The following is a 23,013-nucleotide window of genomic DNA, read 5'->3' on the forward strand; positions in this document are numbered from 1 at the left end:
TATACTGCTTCTTAGTCTACTCCACTAACCTCATTTCAAAACAACTAGCTGTTGGATGCATGAACTAAAATGCCATAAAGAATTCACATATTTGATTGTTTTTCTGTCAAGAAGGTTAAATGAAGAGACTACAATTTCTAAGAAGGTTGGTTCGACTGCCTGAGTCTGGCCCCCAGGCAGATTAGGCCAAGGTTTTGGCCAAGTAAAATTGCCAATTGCCTAAAAGAAAAGACTAGCACGTTGCTCATTAGGGCATTCTGAACTTGCCTGTGCAATCTTTTTGCTACCCTGCAATTTCCTGTTGGTTATAAATGAAACCTTTCTAGCTGTTAATGCAGCCTGTGAATTGAAAAAAAAAAAGCATGTAATTAATCAAAGGAGGTTGGGGGGATTCACTAAGCCTGAGTAAAGGGGAGAAGCTGGACAAGGCACTAGGACCTAGAAGGCATCTATCCACCCTGGCAGGAATTTCTTGCTTGGAGCTCAGACAACAAAGGCATAGAGAGATTGGTTTTCTTTCTCTCAGCATCTCCACCCAACCAGCAGAAAACCGGTGAGTGGGGCTTTGGAGTGATTTTCAGGGAGAATGTAAGAGATGTCAAACAGAAAAAGCACAAGGCAAAGTGCGCGCTCTCTCCCTCTCTCTCAGTGTGTCCTCTCTCTCTTTCTTTCTCTTCTCCCCTCTTTTTTGCCTTATTCTATTGGATTTTTTCCCTAAGCCTCTACCTGGGATTTTCCATTGGAAAAGTGAGTTTGATGTTCTTTTGTTTTCACTGTGATATTGATTTTAGAATAATACCACCCCAGATTTAAAGCAAAGCCCAGTGTTGCTAGCATGCCTGGGGAAATGCTTGCTACTTGTTTTGAGGAGGTGGGGTCTCTTACACTGCAGGTTGTCTGACAGAGACAATGCTGAGCTCAGCACAGGTCATGGTGACACTGGAAGAAAAGAAGGACCGAGCCTGGCAAACCTGCTAGGCACCAGTCCTCCTTTATCGCCTGTCTTCCTGGTCCCCTTCAAATATCTCAATGTGGCAGTGTGTAGCAGCTGAGCCCTGCGTGCTTTGTGAGTCCTTTTATCCCCATCTGTGCAATGCATGTTAATAGTTTGTTTCCTAGGCTGTCACTACCTTTGCTAGCATTTGGGGCTTCTTTTGTATTTGGTTTCATATTGTGATTTCCTTTCTTTCTTTCATTCTTTCAGCAGAAAGGGGGAAAGTAAATCTGACAGATGACCATCTTTTGCCTCAGCTAACACACCTAGGCAATAGACAAATTTGGGGTGTGCTGCCTGCTGTGAGGGTGAAATGCCCCTTCATTCAGTGTAGAAACCCAGAACAATGGAAGGTGTGCTTGCTTCTAAAGGTCCCATATGCTGTTCAGGGACTCATTTGGGAATCTTTACACAATTAAAATATTCCGTTAAGAGGTGGGGCTGCATCGTTGATGGGGGGTAGAGCACCTAGAGAAAGCGAGGGGCTGGGGGGTGGGAGGAAGGATTTTGTGGCCAAATGGTACCAGGGATAAAGCAGAACAAATAACTTGTTAAATAACTGATTTTTGTAATCCTTTTTTTTTTCCAGCTTATTTCTTGTGAATGTCGGATAGCTGCACCAGCTTGGTGGGGAAGGGGGTTGATGAATAGCACAAAGACTGGCTGTTCCCTAGAGGCTGTGGCTTTAAAGGAGAATCCTACTTTATTCTAGGGGGGAGGGGATGCACACATTAAAGTAGGAAAGGGGGCTTGGAATAAAATTAAAACACTACCCTTATAATTATTTCACTGAAATGCAAAGATCACTTCCTGAGCTAGAGATGCTAACCTTGGCTAGGTCCTTCTGTTCCCTTCAAGGGGAATTTTGTCAGGCTATGGATTCATTTACAACCGTTAGTCATGTGGGCATGTGTGAGGAAACAGATGCCAGTTTTAATGTATTTACCCTGAAGTTACAATTTGATAGGAGCCACTGTCAGTAAGTCCCAGGATTTTAAGCAATTTCAAAATCCCTCCCTCTCCTTTCTTTGGAACAGTGCCCAAAGTGCCTCCCTCTGCATCTCTCACCCCCACCCCCACAACCACCAGCACCCCTCCAGCCCCTCCCTTTTCTCTATTAAGATCAATATTCTTGCAGGTCAGGGGCAAGCAGCAGATGGGTCACGGGCTTTTTTCAACCAGTTCTTTTCACAAGCAGCAGATTGCAGATCTGGATCTGGCTAATATTTGAATTCCTTTCTTTTTTCCCCCTCCTCGCCCCTTTTCTTTGCTTCCTTTCATCCCCCTCCGCCTCCCCGCTTTTCTCCAACACTCAGGTCTCTGAGGTTCCACCAAAATATGGAACTTGATTTTGGACATTTTGACGAAAGAGATAAGACATCCAGGAACATGAGAGGCTCGCGGATGAACGGGCTACCTAGCCCCACTCACAGCGCCCATTGTAGCTTCTACCGAACCCGAACCTTGCAGGCACTAAGCAACGAGAAGAAAGCCAAGAAGGTACGTTTCTACCGCAATGGGGACCGCTACTTCAAGGGGATTGTGTACGCTGTGTCCTCTGACCGTTTTCGCAGCTTCGACGCCTTGCTGGCTGACCTGACACGATCTCTGTCTGACAACATCAACCTGCCTCAGGGAGTGCGCTACATTTACACCATTGATGGATCCCGCAAAATTGGAAGCATGGATGAACTGGAGGAAGGTAATTCAAGGAGTGGGTGGTGGCCCTTAGTGGGAGGGGTTATTGTTAGTTATGGTTACATTTCTTGGCTTTGATTAAAAGAAATTGGGAACTATGTTTGTTAAAACATGAGGGTGCTGCTGAGACTTCTGATTCTGTAGGCATAGTCAGAATCATTAGCCGTTACCCTCCGTGGGCTTCAGTCTCGGCTGGGGTTGACGTGTGGCTGACTATGAGGATGCATTGTGTTGATCTCCCAGGGTATACAAAGAAAAATCTGAATTGTATCATTTACTCTAGAATTTGTTCATCGTCAACTCTAAAGAGCACTATTGAGGCAGACCATAAAATCCTTAGGGGTATAAAATGAGGAAGGCGGCTTGGTTGGGTTAAGAGAAAGAAAACATTGTATACTTATATCCTTTGAACGGCTGAGAGACTCTTTGTGAATGGCAACTCATGGAAACGTGCACCCTAAAAGCTGGACTTCCCGAATGTATTCACAAAGGATTATACTTTTAGGTAAGTGGTCACTGCTCAGCTGTTGCTTCTAAAAAGCCCATTTCAGGGTGTGTCCCTCAGGCTGAGGTCATTAAGAGAAATACCAAAGAAAGCTGTAGGTATGTCTGGTATTTTAATAAACATTATTCCTATTAGAATAGGAACTGACTCACTATACCTAAATCTGTATTTAAACAGATTTCTAGATTTTGGTTCTGCAATTGAATTTTATTACAAGATTGCTGAAAATCCTGACAATCTGTGCCCCCAACTCAAAAATAGGGAAAACTCCAGCTCTTGCCCAAACTTGCTCAGCCATGAAGTCTTTTTCATGATCATATAGATAAATAGATCTGGGGACATGTTCTTAATATTTTACTTTATCAGATCAAGTATATTGAGGATGCCTCCCCACCCCACTTTTTCATAGGTGTAATATGTGCGATTGGTTTAACCTGACAGTACTTTAAAGGACAGCTTCAGGAGTCCTTCAAGAGTCCTTGTGATAATGAAAACGTTTCCCCCCACCCCCAAACTTCTTCCCATTCTCCAACCCTCCCTCCTCATTCTTTCCATTCCCCTGAGCAGATGAGTTTAGAACAGGCAGATCTCTAGGGAAACCAAATTCTGAAACAGCTGGCAAGGAAGGAGAAACAACACATTAAAGGACTTGATGCCCCACCTCTGATTCACTGCTTCTAGGTTTCTTGTATTCCTAAACAAAGGAGCATGAGGGCTTCCCTTGTACAAGAGCACGTTCTCGCAAGGAGCTGCTGTTTCTCAAGTCAGGTCAAGTGATTTGGGGCTAGTTACTTATAAGAGCCAGTGTCCATATGGCTGCCAGATCTGGGTCTCAGGCAGGGTTCAAGTCTGAGGTTTTTCTCCAAGTGGACCTTGAGAAACAATGCTGATGGGGCTTGATTATTTGATCAGGTGCTGGAGGGCCAGGAAGAGGTTAATCCCAGGCTTCTGAACATTGAAGGATTGGCCATCTTAGCAAATACCGTAAAAGAAAGGAGAGTCAGGGCAAACTTGAAGGACTAGAAGCTGGATCCAGGGAGCTGTCCAACAGAGTAATCGATAGGGCTTGTGTCTTTTGTCACTGTAAAATCCACATCTCAGTCAAACTGGGGGGGGGGGGGTGGTGAGTGTTTTCTCCATAATAATTTTCATAAACAAAGCACCTGAATCACCAGTATGTCCACATTTCTACTAGCTGCTATCTTTTAAAGACCACCATAGATGCTCAGGCAGAATTCTGAATCAAGTGCCATTGTATTTGGAGCAAGGATTACAGTGTTCTTCTGTCTGATGTGAGAGATCTCATGCACAGATTTCTCTCTTCCCCAAATACATTTTTTAACATGTCTTGCTCAAAGAGTGGCCCTTGGTATTGATTTTCCTTCCTGGGTTTGTGTGTGTGTGTGTGTGTGTGTGTGTGTGTGTGTATGCACGTGTGCATATGTATATGTGTATTGTGGTGTGTGTTGTGATAATCTTAGCTGAATATATGTAATAAATACAATTTTGAAGACTGCAGCTTTCTTTTCTCTTAATCCTTTTGAATTCTGCTAGATTGGACTCCTCTTATTTACCACTCTTGGGTGCAGTAGTAGTACTTCCTGGTGAATTTCTGGTGAGTGTGCAGAGTGTGAATTTATGCAGAGTGTGACTAAGGCTCATTTGCATTTATTCACATGTCACTTACAGTCACAGTCTGCTGTGGCCCTCAATGGCCTCTCAGTCCTGACTGAGTACTGCGATTCAGTCAAGGAAATTCTAGGGTATTCCTGGGATAGCACTGAGAAGTGTGACCAATTTTCCATCACCGTTGTGCCAAATGGGAAAAGGCACAGATATGAAGAGGATAAAGAAAAGGGGTCTTTGGGATTTCCCCGGCGGTCCTGTGGTTGGTACTTTGTGCTTCCATTGCAGGGACCAGGGGTTCAATCCCTGGTGGGGGAACTAAGATCCCACATGCTGCATGGTACAACCAAAAAAAAAGGGGCAGTTGTTTTGCTCCAATTTTTTTTTTTTTTTTTGTCCTTTTGCAACTACTCATGTAGGAATGGAGGATAAAAGTCTTTTACTTTGTTCACCTTTGGAAGAGGTTGAATGAATGATTAAAACAAATAATTTACACATTGCTTTACAAGAGACTTCAAATTGAAAAGTTTAGAAAGATCCCTGGGGGAAGAGTCAGATTCATTGGGTTCTTGTCTTAGTGGCAAAAGGTTATAACAGGAAAATAAATTTTTTGAATCAGATTTGGTTCAAATCCAAGCTCTGCCACCTGCTAGCTTGTGTGAACTTGGGGAAACCATTTGGGCCCCCCGAGCCTCAGTTGTTCATCTGTAAAGTGGGCATAATTGCTTTGAGGGTTAAATGAGACAATGAATATAAATTGTTTCGTATTCTGCCTAGCACATTAGCAGTACTCAATAAAGGGCTGTAGTTTAGTCACTCAGTCATGTCCGACTCTTTGTGACCACATGGACTGTAGCCTGCCAGGCTTCTCTGTCCATGGGATTCTCCAGGCAAGAATACTGGGGTGGTTTGCCATTTCCTTCTCCAGTGGATCTTCCTGACCCAGGGATCGAAACCGGCTCTCCTGCCTTGGCAGAGGTGGGTTCTTTACCACTAGCGCCACCTGAAAATTCCAATAATGGTAGATGTTACTATTGAGTTGGCATAAAAGTTTTAGTTTTTCATAAGATGGTACTGAAAAACTCGAATGATCTTTTTGGCCAACCCAATATTTGAGTCATCCTAGTTTATAGCTGGTTAAGCTACATGACTATAGATTTCTTCTTATCATCACTGTGACTAATGTTCTCTCTTTTTAAAACAACTTAAAAAAACCCCAATTTATTAGGGTTTAGTTTGCACACTGTAAAATTCACCAACTGAATTAAATGATTTTTAGAAAATTTACCAAGTGGTGAAACCATCATCATAATCTAATTTTATCCCATTTTCATCATCTCCAAAAGAGACACTGTACCAATTAGCAGTCACTGCCCACTTGCCGTTTTCTCTTCAGCCCTAGATGACTACTTATCTGCCTATGTCTCTACAGATCTGCTGAGTCTGGATATTTTATAGAAATTGAAATCATATACTGTGTGGTTTTTGTGACTGGCTTCTTTCACTTAGAAAATGTTTTTAAGGTTTGTATGGACAGAGAAGCCTGGTGGGCTATAGTCCATGGGGTTGCAAACAGCTGGACAGAACTGAGCGACTAACTCTTAACTAACTTATACCGTGTATCAATACTTCACTCCTTTTTAAAAATTTTTTACTTTTTTGAATGCACTGGGTGACATGTAGGATCTAATTCCTTGACCAGGGATTGAACCCAAGCCCTCTGCCTTGAAAGCACAAAATCTTAACCATTAGACTGTTAGGGAAGTCTCCATTCCTTTTTTTAAAGGAATAATATTGTATCATATGTATAGAGCACACTTTGTATATCTATTGTAATATTCTTATATTTAAAATGAGACTAGTAACACCTGCCTTCTGTATCTATTAGAGTGATTGTGAGGATAAAATTAGATAATAGATATAGAAACACATTGACAAGGTAAAGCTGCAGCTCCAAGGGACTATTATTGTTCATGATATAATAATAGTAATGCTAGTGAGAGGTCGGAATAGCTAGTTGCTCCCAAACCTGCCTACTTTTCCGAATCTTTTAGGGCTTTAGAAAAATATCAGTTCCCTGGGCCACACCCAGGAATTGACTCAGAATCTCCAGCATGTGTTTTTACAGATTTCCCCAAGTGAACCTTACAAGCAGTTAAACTTGGGAAAGTACTAGAGTAAATGATCTTGATGGTCCCCTTTAGCTACCTACAATAGTGGGTATTCCTGGGAATACAGAAATCTTTTTGTTTTTTGACTTGTTTATCTTAAAGAAATAATGGAGCATAAAACATACTATGTTTCCAAATGGCAACATTATGAAATATTTAGTCTAAATAAAATGAAATGGAAACCAATTGGTTAATAATCACTATGGCCTTGTGGCACTCCTTTGTCTAATGCCTCTCTAGTCTAACTGTCTGCTGCTAGATACTGAAAGTAGTAAGGGGACCATTTTGGACCAAAGTCAGGTTATTGATGTCAGTTTTCCCACAGTTCCTTGGTTACATGAAAAAGGTCTTCGGGAAGCCGTACAGAATGTGGCCATATATGTATGAGCTGTATTACCAGTAGATCAATGAATGAAATCCAAGAGTGGCTTTTTTTTGTTTAGTCTTTCATTAGAGAATTGTTCTTCCCTCATGTACTGTCTACTTCCTTCCCCACTTCCTTGTATGTAAGTACCCAGATCAATCTTCATGGTATCATCTTGAGCATTATTATGCAGATCTTGGGACAAAATATTTAAATTGGTACAGTCTTGTTGAAAGATCTGTATGGTGACACTGGCTATGATCCGCTTTCTTTGCCATAGCTCATTTGTTCCAATGAGATGAAACCACTTTCTCACTAATTTATCTTCTAATTACTAAAGAAAGCACATTGCCAAAGAGGAGGATTTTAAGATACCTGGGAGAGTGATACATCACTAAGAGATCTGATAATATGATAAAGTGCCATTTAATATTTTCCTTCTGGAGGGAGGAAGCCCGGAAAAAGAGGAGAAAGCCCAGACAGATGTGCTTTTTGCACTGAGAAACTATAAACATATTTAATATTTTTGGAAATGGAGCCCTCCTGAAAGTGAAGAGAGGTAGACATTAGATCATCTTGGGGCCACAGCTTGTTCCCTTCCTGCCCTTTCAGCTTTGCTTCCATGACTTCATTTCCTTACCCCCTCGCCCTGAAGCAGATTGTCGATTCCAGCAAATTGTCACCTTGCTTGGCTCTGAAGCCAGCTTTCCTTTTTGACTTCCAGTGGGTGGGAAATGGCTCCTGGAAGCTGTGACAGGAGTAGAACCCAGCTGTGTAAAGGTGCAACACCCCCCACCCCCTACCCCCACCCCGGCTCCAAGTGCCTGGCAGCTGGACCTGCAAGAATCTTCGAGCTCTGGCAGCACACGTTGCAGATGCTCACAAAATCAGAACAAGGAAACCTTGATCAAGAGAAGCAGTTCATTTGTTATCTTTCTGGAAGAGGAGAGTCCTTAGTGGGGGGCACCTATTTCATTAACAGGCCATTACCATAACAACTCTGTCTCCCAAAGCCTGTTTGGGATGGAGAAGAGAAGAAAATTCCTTCTTATAGACCTTTAGGGCTGGAAGGAACTGAAATGTCACCTAGCACAATACCTTCCATTATAGACAGAAAAGCTGCGACTCAGATATTAAATGATTTGCCCGAGGTCAACCCAACTTGTTGGGTTGGGTGGGATTTGAATCTAGAAAATTTACCACGTGGTGAAACCATCATCATAATCTAATTTTACCCCATTTTCATCATCTCCAAAAGAGACACTGTACCAATTAGCAGTCACTGCCCACTTGCCGTTTTCTCTTCAGCCCTAGATGACTACTTATCTGCCTATGTCTCTACAGATCTGCTGAGTCTGGATATTTTATAGAAATTGAAATCATATACTATGTGGTTTTTGTGACTGGCTTCTTTCACTTAGAAAATATGAAACATCACATTTTCATCCTGCCTATCACAAACATCCTGCCCTCTGTTGGGGGATGCAGATAATGGGTGAGGGTATGCATTATGGGGTCAGCGGTCCTATGGAAAATCTGTACCTTCCCCTGAATTTTACTGTGAACCTAAAACTGCTCTAGAAAAAGATAATCTTTAAAAATATTCTGCCCTCAGTATGCACCAGCAGTGGCAGCAAGTGGCTTTGCTTGGTGTTAGCCATTAAGTTACCACATTTGGCATTGAAGCAATCGGAGGCCTCCTCTCAAGCCTCAGGAAATACTATCTCTGAAGCATGAGTCCCATGCAGTGCTCATATTCTATATGGATTATGGCATAGTTCCAAGATGGCTGCCCTTGCTGCTGCTTCTTTTCTTTCCTTCAGCTTCTACTCCTCCTCTTTTCATCTCCTTTCTCTAAACTCTTTCTTCCTCCTTTCCCTCTTTGCTCTTCTAGTTCTCTCTTTATTCCTTCAGATTAGGGCCTTAATAATAGTGATGGCTGGCATTTATCAAGTGCGTACTATGTACCAGGCTGTGGGCTCAGCTTGAGCCCCGGAACAACCTTCAGAAGAAGACATTGTTATCATCATCCCCACTTTGCAGACAAATAACTGAAGCGAAGGGGAGTTAGGTAATTTGCCCAAGGGTGCACAACAAGAAAATATTGGGAAACCCCATTCTGACTGACATCACATCAGCTGCTCTTTTTCCATTACTTCATATTGGGGCCAAAAGGAAATAGAGTGGAGAGACTAAAATGTACTGTTGGAAAGTGTTCAACATAGATTTGGCTGAAAGCTGGGCCCTCGGCAAAGTTCTTGGGTGCCATATGATACTATAGCTGTCTGCCATCATGTTCATTTTCATCTGGGGTGGTTAATCATACTCATAGTTCAGAGGCTTAAGAGGTTTAAGAGATGGAAGCAAAAAAAAGTCTAGAGTCCTAATAGGGCTACACAGCTGACTCTCCAGAGGAGACTGTAGATGAGTGAAATCATAAATATATAGCCTCATACATTTGCACACCACCAGTTGTCTGACAGAGTTTTAAAGTACATGACAAATTATGGAAAACATCTGACTCAAAGGCAGTGACCTCTTGGAAGGTGCCTGTGCATCTGGTAGAGTGGTAAGGCAAGAGATCATTTCTAGCATGTGGGGAATATTGGCTGTAAATATATGGAGGAATTGAAAGGGTCCCTTCATCCTTTAAGTCAAAAACTAAAGGCCACACCCTCTAATCACTTCGGTTGGATTGAAGTGGCCAGTGGGAGCCGAGAAATTAGGGTTTCTTTTGGCTGAGGTCTTTGACTTCCCCATCCTGGCTGTGCATGCAGGCACAGAGTGTAGGAGGGGGCCTGTGCTCACCTACAAACCCGGGTCTTGGTCTCTTTGTCAAGACAGAACACTAGCAGCTCCTGGGACTCAGAACAGGGTTGGAAGTTTACCTTCCCCTTCGATACTCACATCTAAATGTCCTCAAAGGTGCCCTAGAGAATCTGACTGAATCTTCTCTCAGCACTAACTGAGAAATTTATTAATTAACATGACTTAAAGTCTTTGGTGCTACAGCACAACAATCAATATTTGCACAAGGAGTGAATTATCAGCCTAGCTGAATGTCTGCTCAGTTCTCCTGCTGAGACCAAAGGAAGAAGAGCCATCAGATTATAATTGTGTTTAATGCTTTCTTTGCACTGGCTTGGGTTGATTTATTTATTTATTAAACATTTTTACTGATGAGTTAATCCTGATTAAATCACACTGGTTTTCTGCAGCTTGACCTCTGGATGAACTTTCGTATACCTTGAGACTAATGTGTTTTACCTGACAAATTCAACCTTTTCCAATAGTCTCTCCCCCTCCAAGCTGAGCCTACCTCTTTTCTTCTTTTCTCCAGCTTCTAGGTCCAGGTGTCTAATCCCTTCCTCTTGCCTCTGGCCTCTGCCTTTCTTCCGCTGAATTAGTCATTTCCCCTGTGCATGCATGCTCAGTCGCTTCAGTCGTGTCTGAGTCTTTGCAACCCCATGGACTATAGCCTGCCAGGTTCCTCTGTCCATGGGATTCTCCAGGCAAGAATACTGGAGTAGGTTGTCATATCCTTCTCCAGGAGATCTTCCTGACCCATTGATCGAACCCACATCTCCTGCATTGCAGGCAATTTTTTACCACTGAGCCACTGGGGAAACCCAGTCATTTCCTCTAGCCCATGGTAAATGTGAAAACTGCACTAGATCCCTCCGATCCATAAATCAGGCTGTATAATGTATTTTCACATCTCCACCTCATTACTTGTGGCAGCCAAGGGTGAGCACTGGTGAAGATGACCCTGAACACATAGAGCTAGTGTGTAGCTTTCGTTAAGATGGAAAGATGGGGAGTGGGTAGTGAAAACGGGAAAGCATTTCTCAAGCAAGAACTAGACTTGGAAACACAAGAAATAGTGTGAAATGTGTGTGTGTGTGTGTGTGTGTGTGTGTGTGTGTGTCGAGGTTGTTATTTAGATAGTTTTTCTACCTACCTGTGGGGATGATCAGTAGAAGACACAGTTATACACATACATGCACCACACATACACACACACACACACACACACACACATTTCACATTTTAGTATTCTGCTGCTTAACCATATACTCTGTCCAAAGTACAGTCTGCCTTCTTGGCCAGTTTGCACTGTATGCCCAATATGAAAGGTTACTGTGGTCACTTTAACTTGGAATAAAAATGTATTAATTTTGAAAGTTCTCCCCAGTTCATAGTATAACAAAGGCATGGGGCTGTGAGTCCAGAAATAGGATGGGAACATTAAGAAATAGAGACATGTTAATGGAAACTTACAATACCATATGTAAAATAGATAGCCAGTGGGAATTTGCTATATGACTCAGGGAACTCAAACAGGGGCTCTGTAACAACCTATAGGGGTAGGATGGGGAGAGAGATGGGAGGGAGGTTTTGGAGGGAGGGGACACATGTATACCTATGGCTGATTCATGTTGATGTTTGGCAGAAGCAAACAAAATTCTGTAAAGCAATTATCCTATCATATGTGAAACGAATTGCCAGTCCAGGTTCGATACATGAGACAGGGTGCTCGGGGATGGTGCACTGGGATGACCCTGAGGGATGGGATAGGGAGGGAGGTGGGAGGGGGGTTCAGGATGGGGGACACATGTACACCTGTGGCGGATTCATGTCAATGTATGGCAAATCCAATACAATAAAGTAATTAGCCTTCAATTAAAATATATAAATTTATATTAAAAAATAAATTAATTAAAACAATAAATAGAGACATGTTAAAAAACACTTCAGTAATGCCCCTAGACATTAACACATATGCTAGAAGTTAATAGACATTTCAATTCCAGTAAAACAATGTCAAGATTGAGAACCCCACTTGGTAGATTATACTTAGAAATATTCATTGTCCTTGGAACCCTTAGCTTTATAGGATTTTTTACTAAGTATGCCATTATAATGAAGACTATTTTGCTGATTACTTGCCCTTGAATTTGAATGAACCAAACTGTTAGCCTAATTAGGAATGGCACATGAAGTTTGTTATTATCATCATTTCTCCAAAAGTCCTACTCCAAGGTCAGTGTGTATTAGTCTTGTTAGAATAGTCCATATACCTGCTATTAATCACCATGCATTTCTTCCCTTAGGGGAAAGCTATGTTTGCTCCTCAGACAACTTCTTTAAGAAGGTGGAGTACACCAAGAATGTCAATCCTAACTGGTCTGTCAATGTGAAGACATCTGCCAATATGAAAGCCCCTCAGTCCCTGGCCAGCAGCAACAGTGCCCAGGCCAGAGAGAACAAGGACTTTGTGCGCCCCAAGCTGGTGACCATCATCCGCAGTGGGGTGAAGCCTCGGAAGGCTGTGCGTGTGCTTCTGAACAAGAAGACAGCCCACTCTTTTGAGCAAGTCCTCACTGATATCACTGAAGCTATCAAACTGGAGACCGGGGTTGTCAAGAAACTCTACACTCTGGATGGAAAGCAGGTAGGTACTTTTTTTTTCCCCCCAAATTACTCTTCATTTGTTCTGAATCCTTAGTTGACCATCTTAAACCTCAAACATCATTTTTGGTTGGGAGATCCTTCCTCCACCTCTCATTATCCCTACCTGATATGTTATGTCTCATTTGGAAGAAATGTCCATTCAGCAGACAATGCAATGGAATAGGAATCTGAAGCTTCAGAATGCAATCTGCTTCTGACTTACCAAGTAGAATGGTCACTTATTAGCTTCCTTGTCTGCTAAGAAAAGATGTGTTGAAACCTAGGTCCTACATACTCTTTTGAATATGAATTTAGCTTGCATGGGGCAACCTTGATTGTTCAATGTATGTGACTGGAAATGAGATTTGTGCACTCATTTCCTGTCTGATATTCTTAAATTGGTACTCAACATCCATTCTGATGAAAAGAAGTTGAACTGACCACCGTATTCTGTGAAAGGAGTCATATACGGGGGAAGAACTGAAGTCCTTGTTTGTTGTCTTTGCCTCACACAAGACTACATTTTTTTCTCTCTTTTCCATGTGACATAGCTGTCTTAATTTGGCTCCACTGATGGTTTCTGTGAGAAAGGGACTATTTCAGGATCCTAAAATTAGCCCAAGAAAGATGCTGACATCTGTTCCTCTCCAAATCAGGTTCTGCATGTCACTGGTTATGTTACTAAAGTACCACCTATATTAATATCTGGGAAAGAATGCAACCAGGCGTCTCCATCTGACAGATGCACCATTCTCTTGAGCATGGGGAGCTGTAAATATATGACAAAAAATGTTCCAAGGAAAGTGGAACAGTGGCTGGTTCCTTTGCCTCTAAAGAGAATCCTGGTCCATCATCAGACAAGACAAGTGTGGATTATTATCAGTCCATACTTTCCACCCCTTAAAATACCTTTGGTGTTTGAACTATATAGATTCTTAAAAAAAAATTGATTCACTATATCAGAATTATGAGTGTTCAAATGCAGAGCTATGTCTCCTTCCATCATTTCTATTATATACTGTGCACTACAAGATTTTGAGTTGCTGGGAAAATGCAACTTAATGTACATGGTGATTTGGATAAATGTGTGCCTTCTATCTGTTCCCCACCATTTTGTGATCTGAGAGAAACCTGGAGGTATTGGTTGTATGTGATTTGTATTGGTTGAATGTGGTTGTGCCAAAGCAATGGGTTTGTCTGTGATGTGAAAAGTTCTAACTCCTAAGTATCTGTCTAAAGCATATCTGTTTTTTGAGGACCAAGTATATATTGAACAGGAGCTGTCCAGGAATAGGAATACTCATCAGAAACCTAACCTCAGAGAAGTAGGGCCTAGGAATTTTATGATCAGTGGATCTTAGAGTTTAGGGTGACCTTAGAAGCCATGATATTTAATCTCCCTTCCATGGCAAGGATATAATCTACAACCATTTCAATTTCATAAAAGCCTATTTCACTGTTGAACAGCTGGAGTTTTTAGAAAGATTTTTCTAACATTAGGCATAATTCCGTTTCTCTGTACCTTCAGCCTCTTGAAGAAGTACAGGACAAATACAAACCAGGAACATCAGACTGGGATTTAGAAGGCATAGTTTCTAATCTGGATATTGCTACTTACTCTGTGACCTTGGGCTAATCACGTAACTATTCTGAGGCTCACGCTTCTCTGCACAAAAGGGCTAATCACATCTGCCCTTTCCATGCCCACAGGATTCTCATGAAAGATCAAATGAAATCATGGATATGAAAGCAGTCTGGAAATCAAAACACACGATGTAAATATGTGTACATACAATTCATCGTGAAGTGAGATAAAATATGTAAATTTTCAGACAATTTAAATACATATTAATAAATGTTAGCTCTCTTTCCTCAACTTTACCTTTCTATGATTCTTACCACAAATTTCCAGCATTTTATGGGATGTGCATTCTGTCAGCTATGCATTCCTTGCCATTCTGGGATTGTTCCTAATAATAATAATAATAATAATAATAATAATAATAAAGGACACCTCCACCTCCTAGGTAAGCAAGCTCCAGTCCAGTGATGGTGGATTTTCATCCTATAGCAAGCTTTCCAACTCCTTTCAAGAATGGGTTCCCATTTCTTTGGGGAACACTTTACAAAATATCAAGGTATGATATGGTGTGTGTATAGACACGTCAGGGAGGAGTGTGCAAGGGAGCAGAACAATGCCTTGGCAGACATCAGTGACTCTGCACTTACTGTTCGTTCTCTTTAAATTGTCTCCCTCTCCCTACTCTGACCCCTGGGGTCATCTTTTAAAGTCTGGTCACAATCTAATGTTATTTCTGTAAATGTCTGTCTCCATCATGCGAAGTTAAAGTAATTTTAATCTTTTTTTTTAAATGCTCACCTCCTGATACACAGTGGATGCTCTATAAATATTTGTTGATTGAATGGGTTGTTTGTGCTCAGTCTTTCAGTTGTGTCTGACTCTGCAAGTCCGTAGACTGTAGCCCACCAAGCCCCTCTGTCCATGGAATTTCCCAGGCAAGAATAGAGTGGTTGCCATTTCCTTTCCCAGGGGATCTTCCCAGGCCAGGGATCAAACCCACATCTCTTGGGTCTCCTGCATTGGCAGGTGGGTTCTTTACCACTAGCGCCAGACTACACTTAGGTCCATCAGAAGACATAGCGGGCTTCCAAAGGGGTTCATATTCCATCTGGGAAGCTCCTATTACTTACTTAGAAGTCACTGAGGGCAGACTATTAAAGAAGTTTTTTTCCCAAAGTATATTCTGAGGACTGAACCCATTTCCCCACTCCCAGAAGCTCTTCATGAAAAGGTTTTGTGGTCAAATAAGATTGTGAAATGCTGCACATTATGTACCTTTCTTAGAGACTCACATTGCCCACTGGCACGTTAAATGTTCTGAGAAATCCTGCAGAAAGGAAATCCATTTAGACTCAGATTTCCCAATCTGAAGCTTCCCTCATAGCTCAGTCAATAAGGAATCTGCCTGCAATGCAGAAGACGTGGGTTGGGAAGATCCCCTTAAGAAGGAAATGGCAACCCACTCTGGTGTTCTTGCCTGGAGAATTCCATGAATAGAGGAGCCCCGCAGTCTACAGTCCATACAGCTGCAAGAGTTGGACATGACTTAGTGATCAAAACACCACATTTCTCAATCTTATTTAACCACAAACATATTTCATGGAATACACAGATACACACACACATGCACACACACACACACACACACACACACACACGAGAGAGAGAGAGAGCACTATGAAATACTGTTTATAGAATATACTGAATGATTAGGAACTAACTGATCTTACCTCACTGGTAAGATTGCCATACATAGGGTGACCCATAAATCAAACATTGTTATATGGTTACAGCAAGGACATTAAATAAGAGATTTAGAGGTATGAGGACAAAACCTACTAATTACAAAATAGGTACTGAGCATACTGAAAGTGGGAGCCAAATTCAAAATTTTGGAGCCCAGCCCATTTCCCAATTCTAGTAATGACAGCCCTCATGTTAACACCTGTCAGTCACTTTGATTACTACTAGGTATTCTTACTACTTGGGAATATGATCTTCCTCTGTGCATGCTGAAGGCACACGTGTTACAATGACTTGGACTTGCTTGGCTGAGATTCCATGCCTGTCTTTGGCTAAAAGTGGCACCAGGCAGAAATGATGAAGACAGTCCAGGCTATTTGTTATGGAACGTTTTTATCATGAAGTCAGGACCATCACTTGGTTTCAGTCTTGCTCTTACTGGATCCCAAATGGACCAAATCAAGTAGTTTTCAGCCCCTTTGTTTAAATAATGACCAGATAAAACAGCCCAGTTGATTATACCTGATTTATTGTTGCTTCCGGAGAAGGCAATGGCACCCTACTCCAGTACTCTTGCCTGGAAAATCCCATGGACGGAGGAGCCTGGTAGGCTGCAGTCCATGGGGTTGCTAAGAGTCGGACACGACTAGGCGACTTCACTTTCACTTTTCACTTTCCTGCATTGGAGAAGGAAATGGCAACCCACTCCAGTGTTCGTTCTTGCCTGGAGAATCCCAGGAATGGGGGAGCCTGGTAGGCTACCGTCTATGGGGTCACACAGAGTTGGACACGACTGAAGTGACTTAGCATAGCATTGTTGCTTCTGTTCTCATGTGTACCATTTGACTGACTGGCTCTGATGATTGACAAGCAATCTGAATATGGCTCTCACCTCTTTTTCTGTTTTTATTTTGTTTGGACTTGCTTTTGGAGCCTTTGGTCTTTTTAGGGCTTATGTTTTGCTGATGTAGAAGACCAGTTTCCTTTGAGATATTTGTGGTCTGTGTAGACAGTGAAGCTGAAGTGAAAAAAGTCCAGGTGTTAGTCACTTAGTTGTGTCTGATTCTTTGCGACCCCATGGACTGTAGCCTGCTAGGCTTCTCTGTCCATGGAGTTCTCCAGGCAAAAATACCGGAGTGGATAACCATTTCCTTCTCCAGGGGATCTTCCTGACCCAGGGATCGAACCCAGGCCTTCTGCATTGCAGGCGGATTCTTTACTGTCTGAGCCACCAGGGAAGCTCAGATGGGGAAGCTAACCATCACTAATAGGATGAGGTCCCTATTCCTCACTTCAATAAGAAATTGCTAATGGAATAAGGAGTAGTTGGTAGGGCCCTGGCTACTCCCAGGGGCTATAATGGATTTCTAGGCAGTCAAGGCTTCCCTGGTGGCTCAGACAGTAAAGAATCCACCTGAAATGCAGGAGACCTGGGTTTGGTCCCCCTGTTGGGAAGATCCCATGGAGAAGGGAATATCTACCCACTCCAGTATTCTGGCCTAGAGAATTCCATGGACAGAGGAGCCTGGGAGGTTAGAGTTCATGGGGTCACAAAGAGTTGGACACAACTGAGCAGCTTTCACTTAACTTCACTTCACCTAAGGTAAAACATGATGAAGGGATGGATGGTGATACATATTAGTTTACTCTCAGGTGAGGTTGTTCTTTTGATTCCTGGAGTGGTTGCAGTGTGTTGACAAAATTCAGTTCAGTTCAGTTTAGTCGCTCAGTCATGTCCAGCTCTTTGTGACCCAATGAACTGCAGCATGCCAGGCCTCCCTGTCCATCACCAACCCCCAGAGTTCACCCAAACCCATGTCCATCGAGTTGGTGATGACATCCAACCATCTCATCCTCTATTGTCCCCTTCTCCTCCTGCCCTCAATCTTTCCCAGCATCAGGGTCTTTTCAAATGAGTCAGCTCTTCGCATCAGATGGCCAAAGTATTGGAGTTTCAGCTTCAACATAAGTCCTTCCAATGAACACCCAGGACTGATCTCCTTTAGGATGGACTGGTTGGATCTCCTTGCAGTCCAAGGGACTCTCGAGAGTTTTCTCCAACACCACAGTTCAAAAACATCAATTCTTCGGTGCACAGCTTTCTTTATAGTTCAACTCTCACATCCATACGTGACCACTGGAAAAACCATAGCCTTGACTAGACAGACCTTTGTTGGCAAAGTAATGTCTCTGCTTTTTGATATGCTGTCTATGTTGGTCATAACTTTCCTTCCAAGGAGTAATCGTCTTTTAATTTCATGGCTGCAATCACCATCTGCAGTGATTTTGGAGCCAAAAAAAATAAAGTCTGACACTGTTTCCCCATCTAATTCCCATGAAGTGATGGGACTAGATGCCATGATCTTCGTTTTCTGAATGTTGAGCTTTAAGCCAGCTTTTTCACTCTCCTCTTTCACTTTCATCAAGAGGCTCTTTAGTTCTTCACTTTCTGCCATAAGGGTGGTGCCTTCTGTATATCTGAGGTTATTGATATTTCTCCCAGCAATCTTGATTCCAGCTTGTGCTTCCTCCAGCCCAGTGTTTTTCATGATGTACTCTGAATATAAGTTAAATAAGCAGGGTGACAATATACAGCCTTGATGTACTCCTTTTCCTACTTGGAACCAGTCTGTTGTTCTATGTCCAGTTCTAACTGTTGCTTCCTGACCTGCATGTAGGTTTCTCAAGAGGCAGGACAAGTGGTCTGGTATTCCCATCTCTTTCAGAATTTTCCACAGTTTATCGTGATCTATACAGTCAAAGGCTTTGGCATAGTCAGTAAAGCAGAAATAGATGTTTTTTCTGGAATTCCCTTGCTTTTTCAATGATCCAACAGATGTTGGCAATTTGATCTCTGGTTCCCCTGCCTTTTCTAAAACCAGCTTGAACATCTGGAAGTTCACGGTTCATGTATTAAATTATCCAACTATTAATTTCTATAATCAAGCCACATGTTGACCCTTTATGGTTAAATGTCATTGACACACAAAAACTAGAACCTAAATTTCTGGTTCATTTGGTAGTAGTGGCTTAGTAGATACATGGTCTAGCCTTGAAGTCATTTCCATTAAGCACAGGGCATGGTGATTCTGTTAGAGATTCAGAGCTTTAATAATAGACTTTTAGCTGCAGCTGTTTCTCATGCCATCCATTTTCATGTTATAGTTACTGGGATCTCTAGTCGCAGTTTTGTCCACGTCCAGGTTCTATACAGTCACAGATTCCCTATGGCTTCAACATGCCTGCCTAAGGGATAAGTATGGCCTTTAGTATTTGTGTTAGCTTTGTTAGGCCAATTTTTATTTTTTTATTTTTTTATTTTTTTTATTTTTTTTAACATGTCTAAATTTTATTTTATTTTTAAACTTTACATAATTGTATTAGTTTTGCCAAATATCAAAATGAATCCATCACAGGTATACATGTGCTCCCCATCCTGAACCCTCCTCCCTCCTCCCTCCCCGTACCATCCCTCTGGGTCGTCCCAGTGCACTAGCCCCAAGCATCCAATATCGTGCATTGAACCTGGACTGGCATCTCGTTTCATACATGATATTTTACATGTTTCAATGCCATTCTCCCAAATCTTCCCACCCTCTCCCTCTCCCACAGAGTCCATAAGACTGTTCCATACATCAGCGTCACTTTTGCTGTCTCGTACACAGGGTTATTGTTATTGTTATCATCTTTCTAAATTTTTAAAATTAGATGAATTTATTTTCTGTTTCTGTCTATATCTTTCTAGTACCAACTACTTGAACCAGGAATTTTAGGTTTCAGAATAACAGAAAATAGGTTTAAATGATTCCCAGATTACCCAGAGCGTTGGAAGCTAGAACAGGAATTTTAAGAAATGTTTTGAATAATAAGATGGCAGAATAGGAAAATGAGAGCACAAAGGGTATTTGAACTGCTGTTAAGTATTCCAGGAAAGACTTTCTCCTTCCATCTTGCTATGCTAAATAACTGGGTGCTGGAAGCACAAAGGTAATTGCAGGCAACACAGGAAGACTAGTTGGATTTAACCTTGGAAATGTTGAGCGCATTTCCCAAGGTGGATATATCTTTATTTTGCTTGTGTAGGCATTTCTTCTCCATGCTCCCCCTTCTCCCCCGCATCTCAGCCCCCTCCAGCCACATCTGGTCTTAGTTATACTCCTTGGCCTTCAGGTCTCCCATAGCCAACCTCTCTCTCCTCCTAGTGCTATGTCCTGTCAATCAACATTGGGCTCAATAGAAAAGGCCACATGGACATAAATTATGCCCCCAAAGGGAGGTCATTTATCATTGACCTTCACTGAACAAAACCAAGGCTGGAAGAGTAATGTTTGTATTACCTAAAGTTCCCTCTCCTCAACCTTCCACAAATTGGATTCCTGGAGACAGGTTTTGAGAGGATTGGCTTGAGCATGAAATAGAAAAGAGCAGAGAAGTAGAGCCAGGCTGGGCCTTTTGAAAAGAGATGGTTTGCAAACTACTTTGCCATATGTAGTATAGACTTCAAGCTGTCTCATACAAAGGTAGATTTTGTACTTTTAAAGCAGGCTTAAGGGGATTCCTTGGCAGTCCAGTGGTTAGGACTTGGCACTTTCAATGCCGGGGCCCAGGTCCAATCCCTGGCCAAGGGACTAAGATCCCACAAACCACTTGGTATAGCCCCCTTTCCTCTCAAAAAAGAGATCTTATGATGGAAGTGGCCCAACATCAAATATATTGATTTTCTGGAAAGAAAGGACCAAGTATAGTCTGGTGATTGGTTATTTCCTCAGCAATTTATCATCTTCAGTTCAGTTCAGTCACTCAGTTGTGTCCAACTCTTTGCGACCCCATGGACTGCAGCATGCCAGGACTCCCTGTCCATCACCAACTCCTGGAGATTACTCAAACTCATGTCCATTGAGCAGTGATGCCATCCAACCATCTCATCCTTTGTCATCCCCTTCTCCTCTTGCCTTCAATCTTTCCCAGCATCAGGGTCTTTTCAAATGAGTCAACTCTTCACCTCAGGTGGCCAAAGTATTGGAGTTTCTGCTTCAGCATCAGTCTTACCAATGAACATTCAGGACTGATTTCCTTTAGGATGGACTGGTTGGATCACCTTGCAATCCAAGGGACTCTCAAGAGTCTTCTCCAACACCACACTTCAAAAGCATTAATTCTTCAGTGCTCAGCTTTCTTTATAGTCCAACTCTCACATCCATACATGACCACTGGAAAAACCATAGCCTTGACTAGATGGACCTTTGTTGACAGAGTAATGTCTCTGCTTTTTAACATGCTGTCTAGGTTGGTCATAATTTCCTTCCAAGGAGTAAGCATCTTTTAATTTCTTGGCTGCAGTCACCATCTGCAGTGATTTTTGAGCCCAGAAAAATAAAATCCGCCACTGTTTCCACTGTTTCTCCATCTATTTGCCATGAAATGATGAGACAGGATGCCATGATCTTTCTTTTCTGAATATTGAGCTTTAAGCCAACTTTTTCACTCTCCTCTTTCACTTTCATCAAGAGGCTTTTTAGTTCTTCTTCACTTTCTGCCATAAGGGTGGGGTCATCTGCATATATGAGGTTATTGATATTTCTCCCGGCAATCTTGATTCTAGCTTGTGCTTCCTCCAGCCCAGCATTTCTCATGATGTACTCTGCACATAAGTTAAATAAGCAGGGTGACAATATACAGCCTTGACGTACTCCTTTTCCTGTTTGGAAACTCCTTTTCTGTTGTTCCATGTCCAGTTCTAACTGTTGCTTCTTGACCTGCATACAGATTTCTCAAGAGGCCAGTCAGGTAGTCTGGTATTCCCATCTCTTTCAGAATTTTCCACAGTTTATTGTGATCCACACAGTCAAAGGCTTTGGCATAGTCAATAAAGCAGAAATAGATGTTTTTCTGGAATTCTCTTGCTTTTTTGATGATCCAGCAGATGTTGGCAATTTGATCTCTAGTTCCTCTGCCTCTTCTAAAACTAGCTTGAACATCAGGAAGTTCATGGTTCACATATTGCTGAAGCCTGGCTTGGAGAATTTTGAGCATTACTTTACTAGCGTGTGAGATGAGTGCAATTGTGTGGTAGTCTGAGCATTCTTTAGCATTGCCTTTCTTTGGGATTGGAATGAAAACTGACCTTCTCTAGTCTTGTGGCCACTACTGAGTTTCTTCAAATTTGCTGGCATAGTGAGTGCAGAGCTTTCACAGCTCAACTGGAATTCCATCACCTCTACTAGCTTTGTTCATAGTGATGCTTCCCAAGGCCCACTTGATTTCACATTCCAGGATGATTGGCTCTAGGTGAGTGATCACACCATTGTGATTATCTGGGTTGTGAAGATGTTTTTTGTACAGTTCTTCTGTGTATTTTTGCCACCTCTTCTTAATATCTTCTGCTTCTGTTAGGTCCATACCATTTCTGTCCTTTATTGAGCCCATCTTTGCATGAAATGTTCCCTTGGTATCTCTAATTTTCTTGAAGAGATCTCTAGTCTTTCCCATTCTGTTGTTTTCTTCTATTTCTTTGCACTGATCATTGAGGAAAGCTTTCTTATCTCTCCTTGCTATTCTTTGGAACTCTGCATTCAAATGGGTATATTTTTCCTTTTTTCTTTGCTTTTGGATTCTCTTTTTTTCACAGCTATTTGTAAGGCCTCCTCAGACAGCCATTTTGCCTTTTTGCATTTCTTTTTCTTGGGGATGATGTTGCTCCCTGTCTCCTGTACAATGTCATGCATCTCCATCCATAGTTCATCAGGTACTCTATTAGATCTAATTTATCATCTTAGAGTTTTATTGTTGATGAAATGCTGTAGGCTCTGAGCAGTGATGTAGCTGGGCCTTGGTCATTTTAATCAAAACTTTGACACAGTATTCCAGTCTCTCATA

At 42.0% G+C, this 23,013-nt stretch overlaps 1 protein-coding gene and 1 non-coding gene across 8 annotated transcripts in view; both read left to right on the forward strand.

The window, feature by feature from the left end:
- The first annotated feature begins 446 nt into the window (after positions 1-446).
- Positions 447-23,013, forward strand: part of DCX (doublecortin) — a 125,153-nt gene continuing 102,586 nt past the window's right edge. For 3 of the 7 annotated variants that reach the window (XM_027533342.1, XM_027533341.1, XM_027533343.1), the window contains exons 1-3: positions 447-553; positions 2,311-2,696; positions 12,473-12,813. In XM_027533342.1, coding sequence (XP_027389143.1) covers positions 2,333-2,696; positions 12,473-12,813 — 705 coding nt within the window. In that variant the 5' untranslated portion in view covers positions 447-553; positions 2,311-2,332. The other 4 variants (XM_027533336.1, XM_027533340.1, XM_027533338.1 and 1 more) reach the window with 3 other exon arrangements.
- Positions 20,694-20,765, forward strand: TRNAE-UUC. Its single transcript has one exon. It is a non-coding gene; the product is annotated as a tRNA-Glu (tRNA).

The sequence above is a fragment of the Bos indicus x Bos taurus genome, chromosome X (assembly GCF_003369695.1).
Source record: "Bos indicus x Bos taurus breed Angus x Brahman F1 hybrid chromosome X, Bos_hybrid_MaternalHap_v2.0, whole genome shotgun sequence".
Classification (NCBI taxonomy): Eukaryota; Metazoa; Chordata; class Mammalia; order Artiodactyla; family Bovidae; genus Bos; species Bos indicus x Bos taurus.